The sequence below is a fragment of the Carassius gibelio genome, chromosome A20 (assembly GCF_023724105.1).
Source record: "Carassius gibelio isolate Cgi1373 ecotype wild population from Czech Republic chromosome A20, carGib1.2-hapl.c, whole genome shotgun sequence".
Classification (NCBI taxonomy): Eukaryota; Metazoa; Chordata; class Actinopteri; order Cypriniformes; family Cyprinidae; genus Carassius; species Carassius gibelio.
Window position 1 is genome coordinate 19262941 of NC_068390.1, and position 16963 is coordinate 19279903.

The 16963-nt window shown below is 35.9% G+C and overlaps 1 protein-coding gene across 1 annotated transcript; it reads right to left on the reverse strand.

Moving 5' to 3' along the window:
• Positions 1–364: 364 nt before the first annotated feature.
• Positions 365–16931, reverse strand: LOC127938944 (ras-related protein Rab-32). Its single transcript, XM_052535872.1, has 3 exons — positions 16395–16931; positions 4715–4992; positions 365–1351 (listed from the first exon to the last, which is right to left on the reverse strand). The coding sequence occupies exons 1-3, from the start codon at positions 16606–16608 to the stop codon at positions 1202–1204; spliced, it is 642 nt and encodes a 213-aa protein (XP_052391832.1). The 5' UTR covers positions 16609–16931; the 3' UTR covers positions 365–1201.
• Between the last annotated feature and the right edge of the window lie 32 nt (positions 16932–16963).

Sequence of the window (16963 nt, forward strand, 5' to 3'; positions counted from 1 at the left end):
CTTAATGACCCATTCTTAGTCCATCTACCGCCTGATACACGTATGGCAAGAACACTGCTTGTATGAATAGTTTTTTCTGAAATGTATGGCACTCTAGCAGTAGTACAACACCTGCAAATTAAAACGTGCATTAACACAGCTAATCCCTAAGATAATTACCTAAGGCAATGTTTCAACTGCAATTAAATACAGGATTTTAATAGCATTCTGAATTTTCATGCTGCTTTGAAAAGACAACCAATCACTACTGCATACAAATCTTCATATTATCATATTTATAATATAATTAGGCTTTCGTTAGAATTTAAAATTTTAAGGCACATCCTCTCACAAATTCTTTGAGATTATACAAGAAAATACTATGAATGGTTTAAAAAGTTTTATTCTGTCATTATAACTGCAACAAACATTTATTTGTAAACTCGACAAATTCAATCCAGCATATTAAATTATGTTTGCCTTCAGGTAATTCTAGAATAAAGCCATGGACAGAGCAAGTGCTCAGATCCCTCATTAAGTACCAATTTAAAAAACAATTAATAAACATATTTTAACATTAACATGTACAAGCCTGAAGAAACCCAACATGATCTTATTCTCTAAACCACACATGTACATGCTTATAGGCTGATGATTCCTACAGTTCTCTCAATAGAGGAAAATTAATCTTCTTTTAATTTTTTTCTTGATCCAATTATTTTGTGGTAAGAGCTTCAAGACTGATGGTTGGATCTTCACTACAGACTAAATGCCCTGGGAATATGTACTATTTTGCCATAAAGTGACATCTCGAGAACTGCGATTCCCAGCAGCAGATCCAAAAAGTCCATGATACATTAAAAACAGCTCACCCTCTGAGACAAAGGCATTCGTTTAATCTAATTTTGGCTAAGAACTTTTACTGTTATTTGCCTGGTCCTATGACACCCATTTAGTTTAATTTGTTTTGAGCAGTATTACAAGCACATACTGAAGTTACTTGCTTGACACTTTTAAAAAAGACAAACAAGGCACATAAAAGTGAGAGAGAAAAATTAAAAGCATCAGATGTTTTCATCTGATCTTCTGTTCTTTGGCAGTGATGTCTTCTCCCGTTTTAGAGCACAAAACTGTTGACCCTGGTTATGTATGTGATCTGTGGCAGGGGTTTGGGATGAGGTGAGACTGGGGGATTTGTTGAGCTCGGTCCCTGGCGTCCACACTAGCAGCAACCTGACTTGGTCTCAGCAAGCATTGTTTGTTGGTCCAGTTTAATCTTGTCACCGTTGTTGTCTTCATATGGAAGACCTTTATCGTTGTGAAGGATTTTCTCCACCAGAAACCGGGCAGCCTCCTCAACATTAATGTTTTCCTGCAGTGAAAAGAGACAAATGATAAAGGGATAGTTCACCTGAAAATCATTCCTCATGTTGTTTCCAACCTGTATGACTTTCTTTATTCTGCAGTACACAGGAGAAGATATCTTGAATTTTTTCCTGAAGTGTATTTGAAAATGCAATGAAAGTCAACTGCATCCAAACATCAATGGATCTCACTGATTATCACTGTATCAACACACACAAACACACTAAGACATTCTTCAAAATATCTTCTTTTGTTGGAACAGCACTGGAACATTTCCAGAATACTGAGATCTTTTACCGAATTGTCAATAGAGATAACTTGTTAAGCTAAACTGAGTGCTTAGTGAAGCTTTGAGAGGTACTTCAGCATGAAGCTGGATTGATGGCATCCGCCTACATGATCTCTCTATTCTCATCACGCTTTCGAGACAAGATACTGTCTTTCCATTTACATGCATCTGTCCTTAAGCTGTCTGTGGCTTCAAAGCGGAAGAGAGTGAATGAGACCAAAGGGGAAAGAGGAAAAGGGCAGAAAACCGAAAGGTTAAACAAAAGCCAACCATCAGTATTTGTCACTCACCCAGAGTTCTGAACACAATACAGCTGGCACGGCCATACTGAGAGACAATTACCATTTCTATGAGACAACTGATGTCCAGCAGTATGGAGAGCAAGAGAAACAAGATGGTTAAAAATGCAAATACATGAGCCTATGGAACACTTTCTGCTTGCGGTGGCCATTGTAAATAACTTGAATTTTCAAGCTTGTTAAGAACACCATGAGACCGTTTTGAGGCATGTCAGAAAGTGTTCTTTGCCTTTGCTTGTTTTCAAGGGCAGTGACCTGTTGTGACCTCTTTTTGTAGAAAGGATGGTTTAAACTATTGTCATTTAGAGATCTACACGGGCCATTAAGAAGCTTGCCTAAAACTTAAAGGGTTGTTATGAAATTAAAATGATTGTCAATTAAAACTAAAGAGCTCACAGAAGCCCTGTAGGCTACTGGTCTGCCCACACACAGTGTAACAAAACTGCAGAAAATGTGCAAAATATTTGCCCGATTACCTGCTAAAAATGTCTACAAAAATTTTAAAAGACATTTTCTTTAGAAGCAAAAATTCTGCATAAGACACTTTTTATTCAAAGAATATAAATTGAATTCAATTAAGTTTACTTGCTTAATTTGCACTTCTTTTAAATGTCTTCAGATTTATGCTTAAAAACAATTTGGTTTCTAAAATAAATTTATTTTAACAGATGTTTAGTCAACTTAAAAACTTTTTAACTTAAAAAAAAAACCTTTAAAAAGTTTTTTTTTTTTTTTTTAATGCATGCATTTTTCTTTTAGAGTTTCATGCATTTTATATTCTATTGAAACCTTTTTTTCTACCTCATAAAAATACAATCACAATTTCTTACAACTATTATCATCGGTCATCTCACAATCATTTTTTTATTTCTTTATTATTTTTTACTCTGAGGCAAAATGGTCTTCCATAATTTTACAGCACTATCATTTGTTCAAAAAAGTGGGACAAGGTGCATAAACAAAATACACATGCAGTCTACTGGGAGAGGAGTGATAGTAGGGGATCTAAAGCGAGAGACAGAAACAATCTTTAGATCAGTTAGCATCAGAGGCTTGATTGAACACGCGGAGATCCCAATAGATAAGAGCGGACACATTTACCATACACAAACATGCATGTGTACAAATACACACACATTTACACACGACAGGTTCCTGAGCTCCCTGCCAGACATCTTTGTGCTTAAGTCCCTAATGGAGAGATGCATTTCAGAAATGTGCTTATGCAGACTGATGGAAACACCTTCTGTTAAACAGTTAAGACCAGACACTTTTACAGACAGAAACAGAACAAACACTTTTTAAGTAGCAAGACAAAATCAAGATATATTTAAAGCCAAAACATGCGATTTCAAGGGGTAACATTTAACAGGGAGTTAAATACCAAGACACAGAATTAACAAACAAACATTTCCTTCTCCTCCTCTCTGTTCCTCTTTTCTTCTCTCATCCCAAAATATCTCTTTAGCCGACTTGATTTATCCAGACCCACCTAGCATCCCTCAAATGTGTGTTTGAAAGAGATTAATGTGCAAAATATATTGAAGAAACTGCTGATGTAAGACTCTAAACAACACACATATTTCATTACCTTTTGCAGAGTTTAAGTTTCAGCTGATACTGTAAAATATGAGACTATGAATCTTAGTCAGGAATGACAAACATTTGTAATAGAAACCGTGTGAAAGTCAGCATACTGCAGAAAAAACGTATCTAGACAGCGTGACTTCCATGTCACAAACACAATAATAATAGTTAAATAAATCATAAATATTAGTAGCATGAATATTCAAAATACATGTTTTTGCTGATCTAGACTGCCGATCATATACTTCATTCCTATTAATGTCAAAAAGCAAATATGCACTACTGTTCATTTTGCGCTCAGGTGTTTTAATGTTTTTAGATTCTAGTTTCTACTTTCCACAAAGGCTGCATTTATTTGATCAAAAATACAATAAAAACATAATATTAAGAAATATTATTATAATTTGAAATGTAAATAATTTTGTGCTCAAGAAACATTTCTTATTATCACACTTGAAAAGGGTTGTGCGGCTTAATATCTTTTAATATTCTGGATTCTTTGATGAATACAAAGTTCAAAAGAAAAGGATTTATTTGAAATTTTCAAATTTACATCTTTACTACCACTTTTGAGCAATTCAGTGCATCCTTGCTGAATAAAGTATTAAATTCTTTCTAATAGAAATCTTAAACGACTCCAAAGTTTTGAATGGCAGTATAATTTAAAAACTAAAACTAACTCCTTTTAATAAAAGTAAATTATTTAAAAAAAATTAATAATATATGTATTGCAATTTGCTCTCGGTCAATCTGTAAACATAGCTGTATCAATAAAATCTGATGTTCAAGTTTTGTTAAATGTACTAAACGTTGTGCCACTATCAGCTTTTTAAATAAGTGGGCGAAGTTTCAGCAGTTCAAGCTGCAAAATCCCATACATCCTGCAGCTTCACGTGATGAGTTGCACACTGCGCATTTGACATATGTCTGGTGATTCAGCCATGAGGAGTGGCTAATGTTCTTAAGACTGCTGCAGTGGTGCCGTTTTGGCCCTAATACTTTGGAGAATGTCAACCATCTTAAATACTTGATCTAATATGGCAGCTTTCATGGTCGTCTGAGCTGATTAGAGAGGAAAGGTAGTAACAAGCTTCTATTCTTAGCAAAAATGTCTCGTGACAAGTTCTCCTTCGGTTTGACCCAGCACAAACAAGCATTTAAGTGGCTAAGTGAACACAGAATGAGCTTATATTACCTTAGCTGATGTTTCAAACCAACCCAAAAAGCCAGCCTCCTTGCAGAAGTTGTCCATAGTTGTGGAATTGTTGGATCCATCTTTATTCTGGTCACATTTGTTGGCGAGAAGGACAGAAGGGATAGGGTTGCCATTGGCCAGTTTCACCTTGCTGTCCAAATCATGCTTCCATTTTGAAACAGCTTCAAATGTAGAGCCTCGAGTAATGTCAAAAACAACAAATGCACCCACTGCCTCCTTATAGTAAACTCTGGTCATGTTCCCAAAGCGTTCTTGACCTAAACATGAGACAAACATATAATAAAAGCAAAATTATCTGGAGTCATAGAGAGGTCAAAAAAATATGTAACAAACAAAATATGACAATCACAGCTTTTAAGCCAAATTAAACTGTTTATTTTATAACATATAACAAAAAAGATAATACAATAAGTAATACAAATACTTATACAAGAAATACAATTGAAATTTAATTTAATAAAAAAATTGATTAAATAAGGGAAGATTTATTTAATAATTAATTTTGTTGTTGTAATAAATAATCAGGTGCACCAAACGATCAGACTGACGAACTTGATTTCAAAATGGATTGGAAAATGGCCAGTGATTGGCTTATGATATGGAAATAAAACAAAAAATATATTGCCTTTTCATTGTTTTTGTCAGCTACAGTTCTTTAGTGCTTTTTTCAGCAAATATTGATATATTGATAAGTTGTGCTTAATCAGCATGTGTGTGTGTGCGCATTTTCTTTCTTTTTTTTTCAAAATTGTAATTCAACCAAGTGAAATTCAGCTTAATTTCCTAACATGTTCCATACATTTTTATACTGGGAGTTAGTGAGAGCATGTGGTTGCTTATTAAAGCAGGTTTATGTTAATCGCTCCAATACTGCTCTTGCGTGCCAGCCCAGAGAACATAAAGTCTGAGTGATTCTGGTCACAATCAGCCTGAGATGTGCTGCTCGGTCTCATAGTTCATCTTGCCTGGGGAGGGATAAAGCCTAGCACAACGCAAAATCTTTGAAAGCTAGATGGACAGAAAAAAGGAAGAGTGGAGTGAAAGATTCGCCCAGCGGTAGTTGCTAATAACACATCAAAGAACTGACTCAGTGCACACCTAAATTCACCACACTCGCTTTTGCCATTTCATATACTGCTTTGATATGTAAAAATCAAGAGAATACACCAAGCTTTTATATTCAAGTATACATTTCTAAATGAACTAAACAGCACATTGTGGAAAGCGGTTATGGAAGAGATCAAATGAGATATTATGAATGGAGAAAAACTGCTGTTAATTCTGACTAGCTTAAAAGAAAAATGAAACTTGACTTCCCTTTTGACACAACACATTAAAAAGAGATGGTGACAAGAAGGGAAGACAACAAGAGGGTGACAAGAAATAGGCAATTAGAGAAAGAGAAAATGGTAGAAAGAGACAGTAAGCTTGCTTTACTAGATACCAGATTGGTTCTTATACTGAACTAAAGAGACACGCTATGCCTGTCACGATTAATTGAACTTATAATTTACAATTACTGTGATTAGGGATAGTTCACTTGTAATGAGAAGTGCTTATGAACCAAATGTTGTCCACAAAAGATAAGCTTTAAAGACTCCCTGTGGTTTTTTGTCAAAACAGTAAAAATGAATATGAAATATATATATATATATATATATATATATATATATATATATATATATATATATAGACACACACACAATCACTTACAGGGAAGAGTAAACTAAATAATGATGCTTTTCTACAATAGCAAGATTAACTAAAGTTTTTTGCATAATGCTGCATTAAATTGGTATATTTTAATAGTATGCAAAGCTAAAAGCTATTTTGTGAACAACTAGTATCAAGTCACTTAGGCCCATTAGAATGATATCAGTGACTTGTGGCAGTGTGCCGTTTCCCGCAGGAACAAAAAGACTACAGAGCAGTTTCATGAGTCTAGAACGTTGTAGTCTAGTGTTTATGCAGCATTTAAGCCAGAGCCCAAACCACTCTCTCAGATCAGAGTTCAGACAGAGGAAAACTATGATCACAGGGCTGTCTGTAATGCCTGACATCGCTTTGTTCTTCACTCTCTCGCTCTTTCTTCGGCGTGTGAGAGAAACTGGGGAAGTGCGGCGAGGCAGTGCGTGCGTGCTTGTGATAAAAGAGAGATAGATAGAAGATTCAAATCTTTCGCTTCTATGACAACAAGCTGAAGGATATTGACATTTCTGTGTACAAACAGAACTGAGAATGTAAAATTCATTTAATCAGTATTGTAGGCAAGCAATATTATGCAAATGAGAATGCTGTTTTTGCAAAAATCATGGCTGGTCATCACATCCTGTTATGGTAATATTAGCAACCAACAGTATGATTGTAAGTGTGTTGTCCTTTTTAGAGCTGTTCAATAAACAGCAAGTAGTTAATATTGAATCCTTGCTACTGTTTATTTTTGTTTTGGCAAAGAAAAAAACTGAGAAAGTTAAGTGAAGGATTCAATGGCTCGCCCATAATATCAGTCATATGATTAGGCCTAATTACTGAATGAATCAGTGTTGTTGAATTAATTGGTTGAATTAATGACTTACTCATCAAGACAATCACTTGTCGCCATCTACTGGCATAATTATATAACTTACAGAAAGAGTCTGAACGAATCCCCACTCCTAACGTACAAACTGACAAACAATTTTTTTTAATGAATTCAATAATTAAGATGAATTAAGTCTGACAGAATGCAGCAGTCCATAAATTCCATGTTTTACCCTTTTTTATTATTATTGAAGTAAATCTAGTTATTGCATCCCGACTCAAAATCAATGCTTTACTGTCAATTGTGGATTTATATGCAACAAAATAAGCATATCTGAGAATTAGAAATAATGTTTTGATAAATATATTATAAATTTGTGCAGAGGCGGACAGAAATGAAGTATTTTTACTCCGCTTTAAAAGTATTTGAAAACTTTACTTTACTAAATATCATTTAATACTTAAATACATTAGAAATATATTATTTTCTTTCTTTCACTCAAGTATAAATAATTCAAAGATTTACTTGAGTACAAGAAAGTACTACATTTTTAATGTTCTCAAGTATTAAAGGTAAAACAAACAACAACTTTTATTTATTTATGTAGTAGAGTAAAAATTGTGACATTATGCTTTGGAATGTAGTGAAGTAAAGTTTAACAAAGAAAAACACTGATAAACTACAGATACTTTTTAAATTTACTTGAGTAAAGTAAAATGTCTTCACTACTGTCCGCCTCTGGATTTGTGTTGTTTGTTTCAGATGTAAAGGCCCTAATCAAGCCCTCAAAACATGGGCCACAAGGACTGGATTTTAACAGCTAAATTAAGTCTAAAAATTTAAGGCTAAATTTTTGCTCCCTGCCATTCATTTCAATAAAGTAGGTTTATAGCGTGTAGACCTTCAGATGTACAGTATATACCGTAATTCCTCAAATAAAACCCGGGGCCTTTATTTACCTGAACTGCAGACGGTAACAGGCTTTTATTTGAAGCAGGCTTTTATTAGAGGTGGGCCTTTATTTCTAATTCCATCTTTTTGATAAATAATTGTTTTAAATAAACAGTTTTAAATTAAAAGCGATAGCGTTCCAGGACAGAGATCATAACATTAGCACAGAATCAGTTCAGAATCAATCACTAAAAGAACAAGTTCGGTTCCCACACGCTGTGTGTCAGTCTGCTTCCCGCTGAATCACACATGCGCTGTATCATCAGATCCTCAGTTCTCAAATCGGATGCATCCGACAGAAACGGTTCTCAGTTCAGTGTACTGGTGATCCGAAAACCGATGCAACCGGTTCTTGACTCGAGAACAAGGACCGCTCCAGCAGTGGGCGTCTGGCTCTTATCTGGCTCTGATGATTATCCACATCAGATAACATATTTGTCCGTGTTGACCACGCCCCTGGCCGCTATCAGAGGCCCGGCGTTTACTTGACTACCGGTTTTTATTTGAGGAATTACGGTATTTGGTTTCCAGTGATCAGCACTGAAACAGAGAACACCAAACCAAACCAGACGGTCTCGGTTCCATTCTCTTCGCTCGTTCAGCTATGCACTTCACATGTCAAAAGCTTCTTAGGTCTCTCAGCAGCTAATTGCTCTTGATTGCTGGTCTAAATTTAGACCATTTAACCTCAGGTGAACACACCAGAGGGCTGACACATAAGACGACAGAACCTAATTTTTGGGTCCCAGTCCATTTTTGGCACAAAACCCTAAAAATCTTTCTTTTTTTAAAAAACATTGATGAATTAAAGATACTGAATACCCAGAGACCAGACACATCTGAACTTGTGAACACATTTGGTGCGCTGGGCCAGCTGTCACAGAGCAAGTCAAGAAAGAAAATCTCAGAACCGCTTTTAATTCAACACCATACCAAGGGCCAGAATCGTACAGCTGATCAATACTTTTCGCCACAATATGCTGCGCATGCTGTTGAGAACTGGCATTTTCTCAGAATTAACGGTTCTCTGTGTGTGGCGCTTTTATAGAAAAATAGAAGACCAGAGAAATCTGACTGAGCAAGACAACAGTCCCTGCAGTGCTTCACAGAAAGTCAGCTACTATCGAAAGAGAAAATGAGAACTGCAGAGAGAATAGTGTGAAAGCTGAGGCTTAGCCTGACATGAAAAAGGCAAATGGAGTAGTAAGCCCTTTTATTAATGGAGAAAAAGTCACAGTGGGATGTAAGAGTTTCTCAATGAAAGGTGCTTTCCCTGCTCCATGGCTCCCTGAGGGGCATAAAATGAAGACACCAAGAAAATACATTTTTTGAGGTCATCTAGTTCGAGCAATTCAAAAGAAATGCACCTTTTCTTTGATTGTGAAAATTATTTGTAGTGAAGTTATGCTTTTAAGACTTTTACTTTCTCTATAGGGAAGTAGTCCTGATTGGCCTGATCTGAGGACACATATCCAACTTGTTCGGTTGGTTTATTTACTGTATGTGTGTGTGTGTGTGCGTGTCTGTGTGTGTGTGTGTGCGTGCATGTGTAAAAAATGTTGCTGCAATAAGTTATAATTTAAAATTTGTTCAAATCCATTTGTTAAAATAAATTTAACTAAACTAAAAGTTAACTAATTTAGAATTTTAAATCAAGAGCAGAACACTTTAAGCTGAAACAACACATTATTAATTAATGCTGAATTTTAAGTTATATTATAATTAATTAATTCCAGACCATGTTAATATCATTTTGTACCACTTTATGAACACATTTTCTGGATATGTTTACAGAAATATCCAGTTAATTCCATGTTCTGTAAACTTTTCTTGAGGTAGCAACAATAATCAAAGGCAGCTCAGGATAGAGTCAACTGTCAAAAGTTTGTCCTTCTCCTACAGTATATGATCAAACCTTTACAACACTAAAATTCATGATCCTTACAATGGTTGACAAAACAGAGCTTATTATGCAGCACAACCACAATAGATCTTTTTGACAGGCTAGGTACAGTGATGGTGAGGTTTTAGGTAATTTTTATTATTTTTCATAATTTTCTGAGTGCTTCTGATCAATAATGTAGCAGCCCCAAACTGGCCATGCAGGGAATGAGAGAGTCAGAAATGATGGTGTCGATAATTGTGCAGTGGGAGACCTTATTCTCCCCTCTGGGGAAGCAATGTCAAGAATCAATCTCCATTTATCACCAATCCATGGACTTGTCTTTACAACTCACAAAAGAATCGATGGGATGTCAACCCGCCTGTAGCATGTGCAAATATAGCACAACACAAACTGACAGTTTCTCAACAGTAAAAAGGGACCCGAGGTAAACAAAAACTTTGACTGCATGATGGCAATAGAGATGGGCCAATCAACATTTTGAGAGCTCAATAGCAGTTAATGATTTACAATAAATATGATTAACAATGAACAGTTTTGACAACACTGAGTGAGTCTTAATGAAAGTGAAGGTTAATTCAGTTTCTAGTACTGATAGCAGTTTCTATTGCTTCCTTTTAAAACCACAACAAGTGGAACTGGCTTTATGAAATGCACTATATTAGTTGAATGAGGAATAATTGCATTCGCATTATGTGGAACAGAAATTCTGTTAGACTCTACAGACAACTGATCTTTGCATCTTTAGGAAATGGTGTGCAATGTGAGTAAAACTGATCATTTAAAAAAAAAATAATTAAGTAAACAATTTTGAAATTCATTTTTCAATAAATTAGTGTATAGTATAGTTATAGTAACCTGACTATTGTTTCATTTCTTGGTCAGACATCACAACTAATCTGCATGCTTAAGACAGTGAGAGGGAAGAGGGGGTTGTGGCATATACAGGGAGACAAGGATACTCGCTGTCCATAGCCATGGCAACCTGAAGTTTCTCCTGCATGGCCTTTATCAAGATAACAATCTTGTGGGTGTGTTGCTATGACAACAATCCAAGCCAGACAAGCCAGCTGCATATTTATTTTTTATTTTTTGGCACTCAGTGGAACATCAACACACTTCAGACGCTTTGGCCCACCATTACTTCCCCAACCAACAGTACAGCTAATGACCAGAGACAGGCTTCACGGCACTGGGGCAAAGGCTGTCTGCAATCAGCACCACCAAAGAACCCAGTACTGACAGAGACCACTGTAGCTGTATTTTAGAAAGTTTCTTGACCAAAATAAATAAACTAAAATAAAACTAATAAATTAATTTGACTGACTTGACTGATTTCTGGATGAATATGTGACAGTGTGGAGTAACGGCAGCTGAAAACTCAGTTTTTCCTTTACAGTAATAAATTATATTTTAAGATATAATATTATTTTACAATATTACTGTTTTTTTACGGTAATTTTGGTGAAATAAACGCAGCCTTGGTGAGCATAAGACATTCCTTTCAAAAACAATTCAAACATCAATACATAATTAAAAGACAAGTTAACAACATGTAAAGCGAAGATTAAATTAATTAATTAAATACTTTTATGGATATATAAAGAAAGGTTTTAATAGATAGCACGCTAGATAGAATGATAGATAAATAGAATGAAAGAATAACAGATTGATAAAATGATGATGGACAGACAGACAGAAGGACAGACACAACGACACACAGACAGATGTTCTAAAACATCTAGGTTAAGAGTTTCTTTAAAGCTCCATGTCTGTAATAAGCATGACAGACAGACAGACAGACTAGGGGATTGACCCACCAACCTTTTGGTTTGTAGACAACCTACATGAACCACTGAGCCACTGCTGCCTAATAAGCGTGTCCCTTTCAGACAGCCCCACTGGAGCACTGCTATTCTAGGCCAAGGTAGGTGGGTGACCCCCTGGCATCAGTCAGGGTCCGACACATATGTATTTGCAGAAGGCCTTGATTACAGTCATCCAGTTCAGGGTCATTATCGTAATCGCTAGTCGGTGCGGGTATAGAAAAACAGCGTACTTGATAAGTACCACTGAGCTACCAATTATGTGCATGATTAACAGGGTTAATTATCAGTGTAGAAGTAAATGCGTAAATGGGGCAGACTCTGATCAACTTTATCCAGGATCATACAGGTCTGGACTAGTTTTGGGAACTGGGCCAGTATGTCACAGTGAGCAGTTGAGAAGCCTGTGTTTTTTAATTGTACATCAGTGATATGGTACACCACACAGTAAAGTACAGTATTCCAGCTTTTCTCCAGACACATTCACACATGCACCCACATACAGACTGAAAGAATGCAACCTGTGTAATTCACACATCGTTGACGTTTTCCTTGACTGGTGTGAGAGAATACAAGGCTGAGAGGGAAAGAAATGAAGAAGAGGAGAACATAATCTCTATTTTAAAAGAATGTTGCGACTATATGAAGGTCAATACATGGCTAATGAAACACTGCACTCAATCCCCTTAAATGAATTTTTATATCTCTTTGGCTAGAGACACTGTATATTTGAAATTATATGAAAAACTCAAATGAACTATTAAAACAAAAGTGTCTTGTTTACAATTACTTTGCCTCCATATCTGAGATCTACAGAAATTAAACTAGACAGGTCAATGTATTTCAAAGGCTAAAAACAAAGTTTATAGCTCATTGGCTGAGGACTGTAATATTTGTTTGTCACTCTATGATTTACAATTTTGTTTTATACTTTTTACAAATATATATGCATGCTCTATATATGTTTTTTTATTTGACATAAAATATACCTAATCTTATTTATTTGATCTCCACTTCCTGTAACATAACGAGTTGTTTTTTCCAGGCTGTAGGGCCTGTACTAATTGTTCATAATTGCCTGGACGTTGTCCTCAAAATGTCCAAATGCTTAGTGAATAACCAGAATGTCCATGTAATTGTCCCAGTAGCAATGTCTATTCAAACCATCTATTAAAGAAACATGGATACAAAGAGCACATCAAGGATATATTTCAACTTGAAAATACTTGTATCATGCCAAAGTACAGATTTTAGAGCGCAGTTTAGATAAGGTGTTATATCATTATTAAGACCTATAAACCATCCCAGCCTTACAAATCCTCATGATTCAATTTCACAGGAGGCTGATGCACATGACACTGAAATTAGTTGTCCATTAGTTTGCTGTGGACAGTTGGTACATTATATTGAATTACACATGCCTCCATGGTCCTATTGTACTCAGTGAATACTGGAGTGGAAAGACATAATCTGTCTTTGGGGAAATATAGAGATCGCAGTGTGGGTCTACCAATGGGAAGAGAGAGAGTGTGAAGACATTACAGACAGACAGCTCTCCAACGTCTCACAGTCACTTAAGTGTGAAAATGTTATTGTGTTATTGTGAATTTAGTATATTATTAACCCTATAAAGCTAGATCATATCTGATACATTAATTTCTAAGGCCTCTAAATTATAAACATGATCAAACCTTTGCTGAAAATCTTGTTGTAATCAATCTTTTACATGCCATTCACCTTCTGATTGATATTCCGTACTATGAGCAAAAGGCCTTCTAGTATAATTCAGTACTAGATTCCTGTCCACCTTTTTACTGGGAATCCTTTAATGATTTGTATAAGTTTTATATTGTAATACATTTTTTTAAATGAACATTTACTGGACTGAATAAACTTAGGTTTACTTGCTAATCCATTTATGGATGGAATAAAATTGTATTGCAAAGTATTGTTTATTTTTTGTCTATAGGTTAAAATATTTCAGAAATATTACTATTATTATTATTATTATTATTATTATTATGTATGACACTGTATTGTATGGGTGGGGAAAATATTGCATAGTAACATATTAAACAGATTTGTGGTATATCTTTTATGGTATATCTCAGATTTGTAGAGACCTGTGTGTAAAGTGCATAAAGAGTCCACGAGCAGTGTTACAAGAGCGGTGTTCCTTTTTCATGTGGTGTGCGAGGCAATCTGCAGAATGTGGTTTCATAAGCAACTGAAGGCTATGCAGTTACACAATTCTCTCATTATCTGTCATCTCACATGAAAGAAAAAAATGAAAGAAAGAGAGAATTCTTGTTTTATGACTTGCTTGCATTCCATAAGGTCAAACAATGCATTCTTGTTTTATGACTTGCTTGCATTCCGTAACATCATGTCAAGGTTTTGGTCTACACTTGATTTTACTTCCCTTTTCACTCTTTAGTTACACAGCACTGGTGCGACTGTGGGTCTGTTTGTACCATCAAATCAACAAAGATAACACATATGTGGAATTTGATAACTTGCAGACTGGTAAACTTGTGCACATTTAGGCTGCGTCTCAAAACCCAGTAAGTTAAAACAGCATTTTAAGTACGTTCTTGGCCCTGATGGTCTAGATAGGCAGCTCACAAAGTCTTAGTTGTGGTATGAAGAATATTGCTCCCCTCACTTCTCTCTAGTGTCACAACATGACCTACATTGCGTTAGTAATTATTTGCGCTGACGTGATCACAGCAAGCTAGAGCTCTAACTTATTCTGGGCTTTAAGAAAAGGTTTAGTGCATTCTTCCCAAACTGAATTTTTGTGTTTTTTCCTGGTCATATAGCCAGGATTTAATTTTTTGCATTTTAAGTAGCTTTGGAGTATCTGACTGGGAGCAGATCTTGATTCTGGAATAAAGGCAATGTCCGAATTGATCTTCGATTCGGATCTTTTCAATGATACAACTGAACCTGTTCATTAATGTGGTCTGAACGATTCATTGAATCTGTCCAAGCGTTTTTTTTTGTTTTGTTTTGTTTTTTGTTAAGAATTATACATTTACAGAGCCCCGCACATGACATGCAGGAAAAAAATAAATAGTAGGCTAAATCGTGTGCACGATTTACTAATTTGTTCCCTCAATGTACTAAAACGTGCACACGATTACTATTGCGTTCCCTCGATTTACTATTTCGTTCACTCGAATTAGTAAATCGTGCACACTATTTATTTATTTTTTCTTGCATGTCATGTGCGGGGCTTTGTATAAATTAAATATAAGATTTTTTATTTTTGAAGTGGTTTGAGTCACTTGAACGATTCTAATTAACGGATAATCTTTTTAACATTATTTTGAACATAATGATTCGAGAACCGGTGAGTGGGCTGATAGTAAGAGGATTAGTCTTAAAATGTTGTGGTAAAATGTCACAAATGATATTACCTGGAAATATGTTTACAACTAAGTAAAAGATTTAGAAAATTTTCAAATGAGAGATAACAATCATAGTACATGTTGAGCTTATTTTTTTTTTTTTTTACATTTTACATTTTACATTAAATGCTTTACATTTTCGGCTTTTAATAAAATGTAACTGTAAAATAACAAACTCAAACTATGCTAAAGACTTTATATTGTGCTTATCATCTTTATTGGAACGGTTAAAGCTGCAGTCGGTAACTTTTGACGCTCTAGCGGTTAATAAACAGAACTGCTTGCGTTTTGCGGAAGAACATTGTAGCCGAATCTACTTCTCTGTTTATGTCTATGAAGAATCACAAAGGTACTGGGTTACTCCGCCGCGGTACCCCCGAAGCAATCTAAAATAGTCTGAATATAAACACTTATTATAGGTGTACCCTAGTGATTCAGGACAGGCTAAAAACACGGTTTGGAAAATGGATTCATGGTGTACTCGCTTATTATATACATTTTGTAAATTTTGAACACATAAAAAAGTTACAGACCGCAGCTCTGATTGGTTGTTTCTTACCGGGAGCGATGTATTCCTCCAAATGGCAATACGACCACTGGGAGGAGCCAGAGGAGCTTGATTTTTTTCACAGATTATCTGTCTCATATTCTACTATCAGGACATAATGACAGGTTTAACAAATATGTAAAAATACATTTTTACAAAAGTTACCTACTGCAGCTTTAATGTTAATCACATGTGCTACGTCAGGATTTAGGAGACAACGCGACGACCCAAATTCCGTCATAATTTATAAGAGAAGTTGAACTGTTCAAAGGAACCGAATCTCGGAATGAACTCGGACTATCCATCATTAGTCTCTCAAACCCAACATTCCATCAGGAGTCATGTGCTACGTGTGCGTGCCTGAAGACTTATTTAATTTTTGTCGAGACAAGTAACAAACCGTAGAACTTTTATAAGGCTCAAACACTTTAAACTGCATCTGTGTAGGCTTATTAAATGAAACCTATTTTGAAGACATATCCATTTACACGTCCTTACCTGCGATGTCCCACAGCTGTAGCCGCACTAGTGTTTTGCTGTCCCAGTGGATGACTTTGAGCGCAAAATCCACTCCTATGGTCGCTCTGTAGTGTTGCGAGAAGAGTTGATGCACGTATCGCTTGATGATGCTCGTCTTTCCCACACCAAGTTCCCCGATTACCAAAACTTTAAACAAATACTCCTTACACTCCGACACGGATCCGCCTGCCATGCTGCCAAAAGTCAGTTATGAGAGAGGAAAGTTTTAGCAACCTTGAACAACCACGTCCCCTCTACTCATTCACTCAGAAGTGTTTTGGATTCAGGGACGAGAGTAAGGAAAGTATTCAAACAGAAAGCACACGCTCCCTCTCCCTCTCCTCCCACCGGACAACCACCTGATAAGTCATAGGACCCGGAAATATCACGCCTCGATTGGATTGCTTTGCTTTTCACCCGCTTGGGCTTTAAGGGCAAAGGAAATAAAGAACACACACATACTCATGCGCTGCGGTCTAGTGAGTTGTAAAAGTACAAAAAAAGAGGTTGAATTTCATCATGTACGGTTCCTGAGCGGGAGATACGAC

Coding starts and splice junctions, on each gene's coding strand:
- LOC127938944 (XM_052535872.1), bottom strand. CDS start 16,608: ATGGCAGGCGGATCCGTGTCGGAGTGTAAGGAGTATTTGTTTAAAGTT. Junction 4,993..16,394: donor ACAGCTGTGGGACATCGCAG/GTAAGGACGTGT, acceptor TCTCATGTTTAG/GTCAAGAACGCTTTGGGAAC. Junction 1,352..4,714: donor GGTTTGAAACATCAGCTAAG/GTAATATAAGCT, acceptor TTTTCACTGCAG/GAAAACATTAATGTTGAGGA.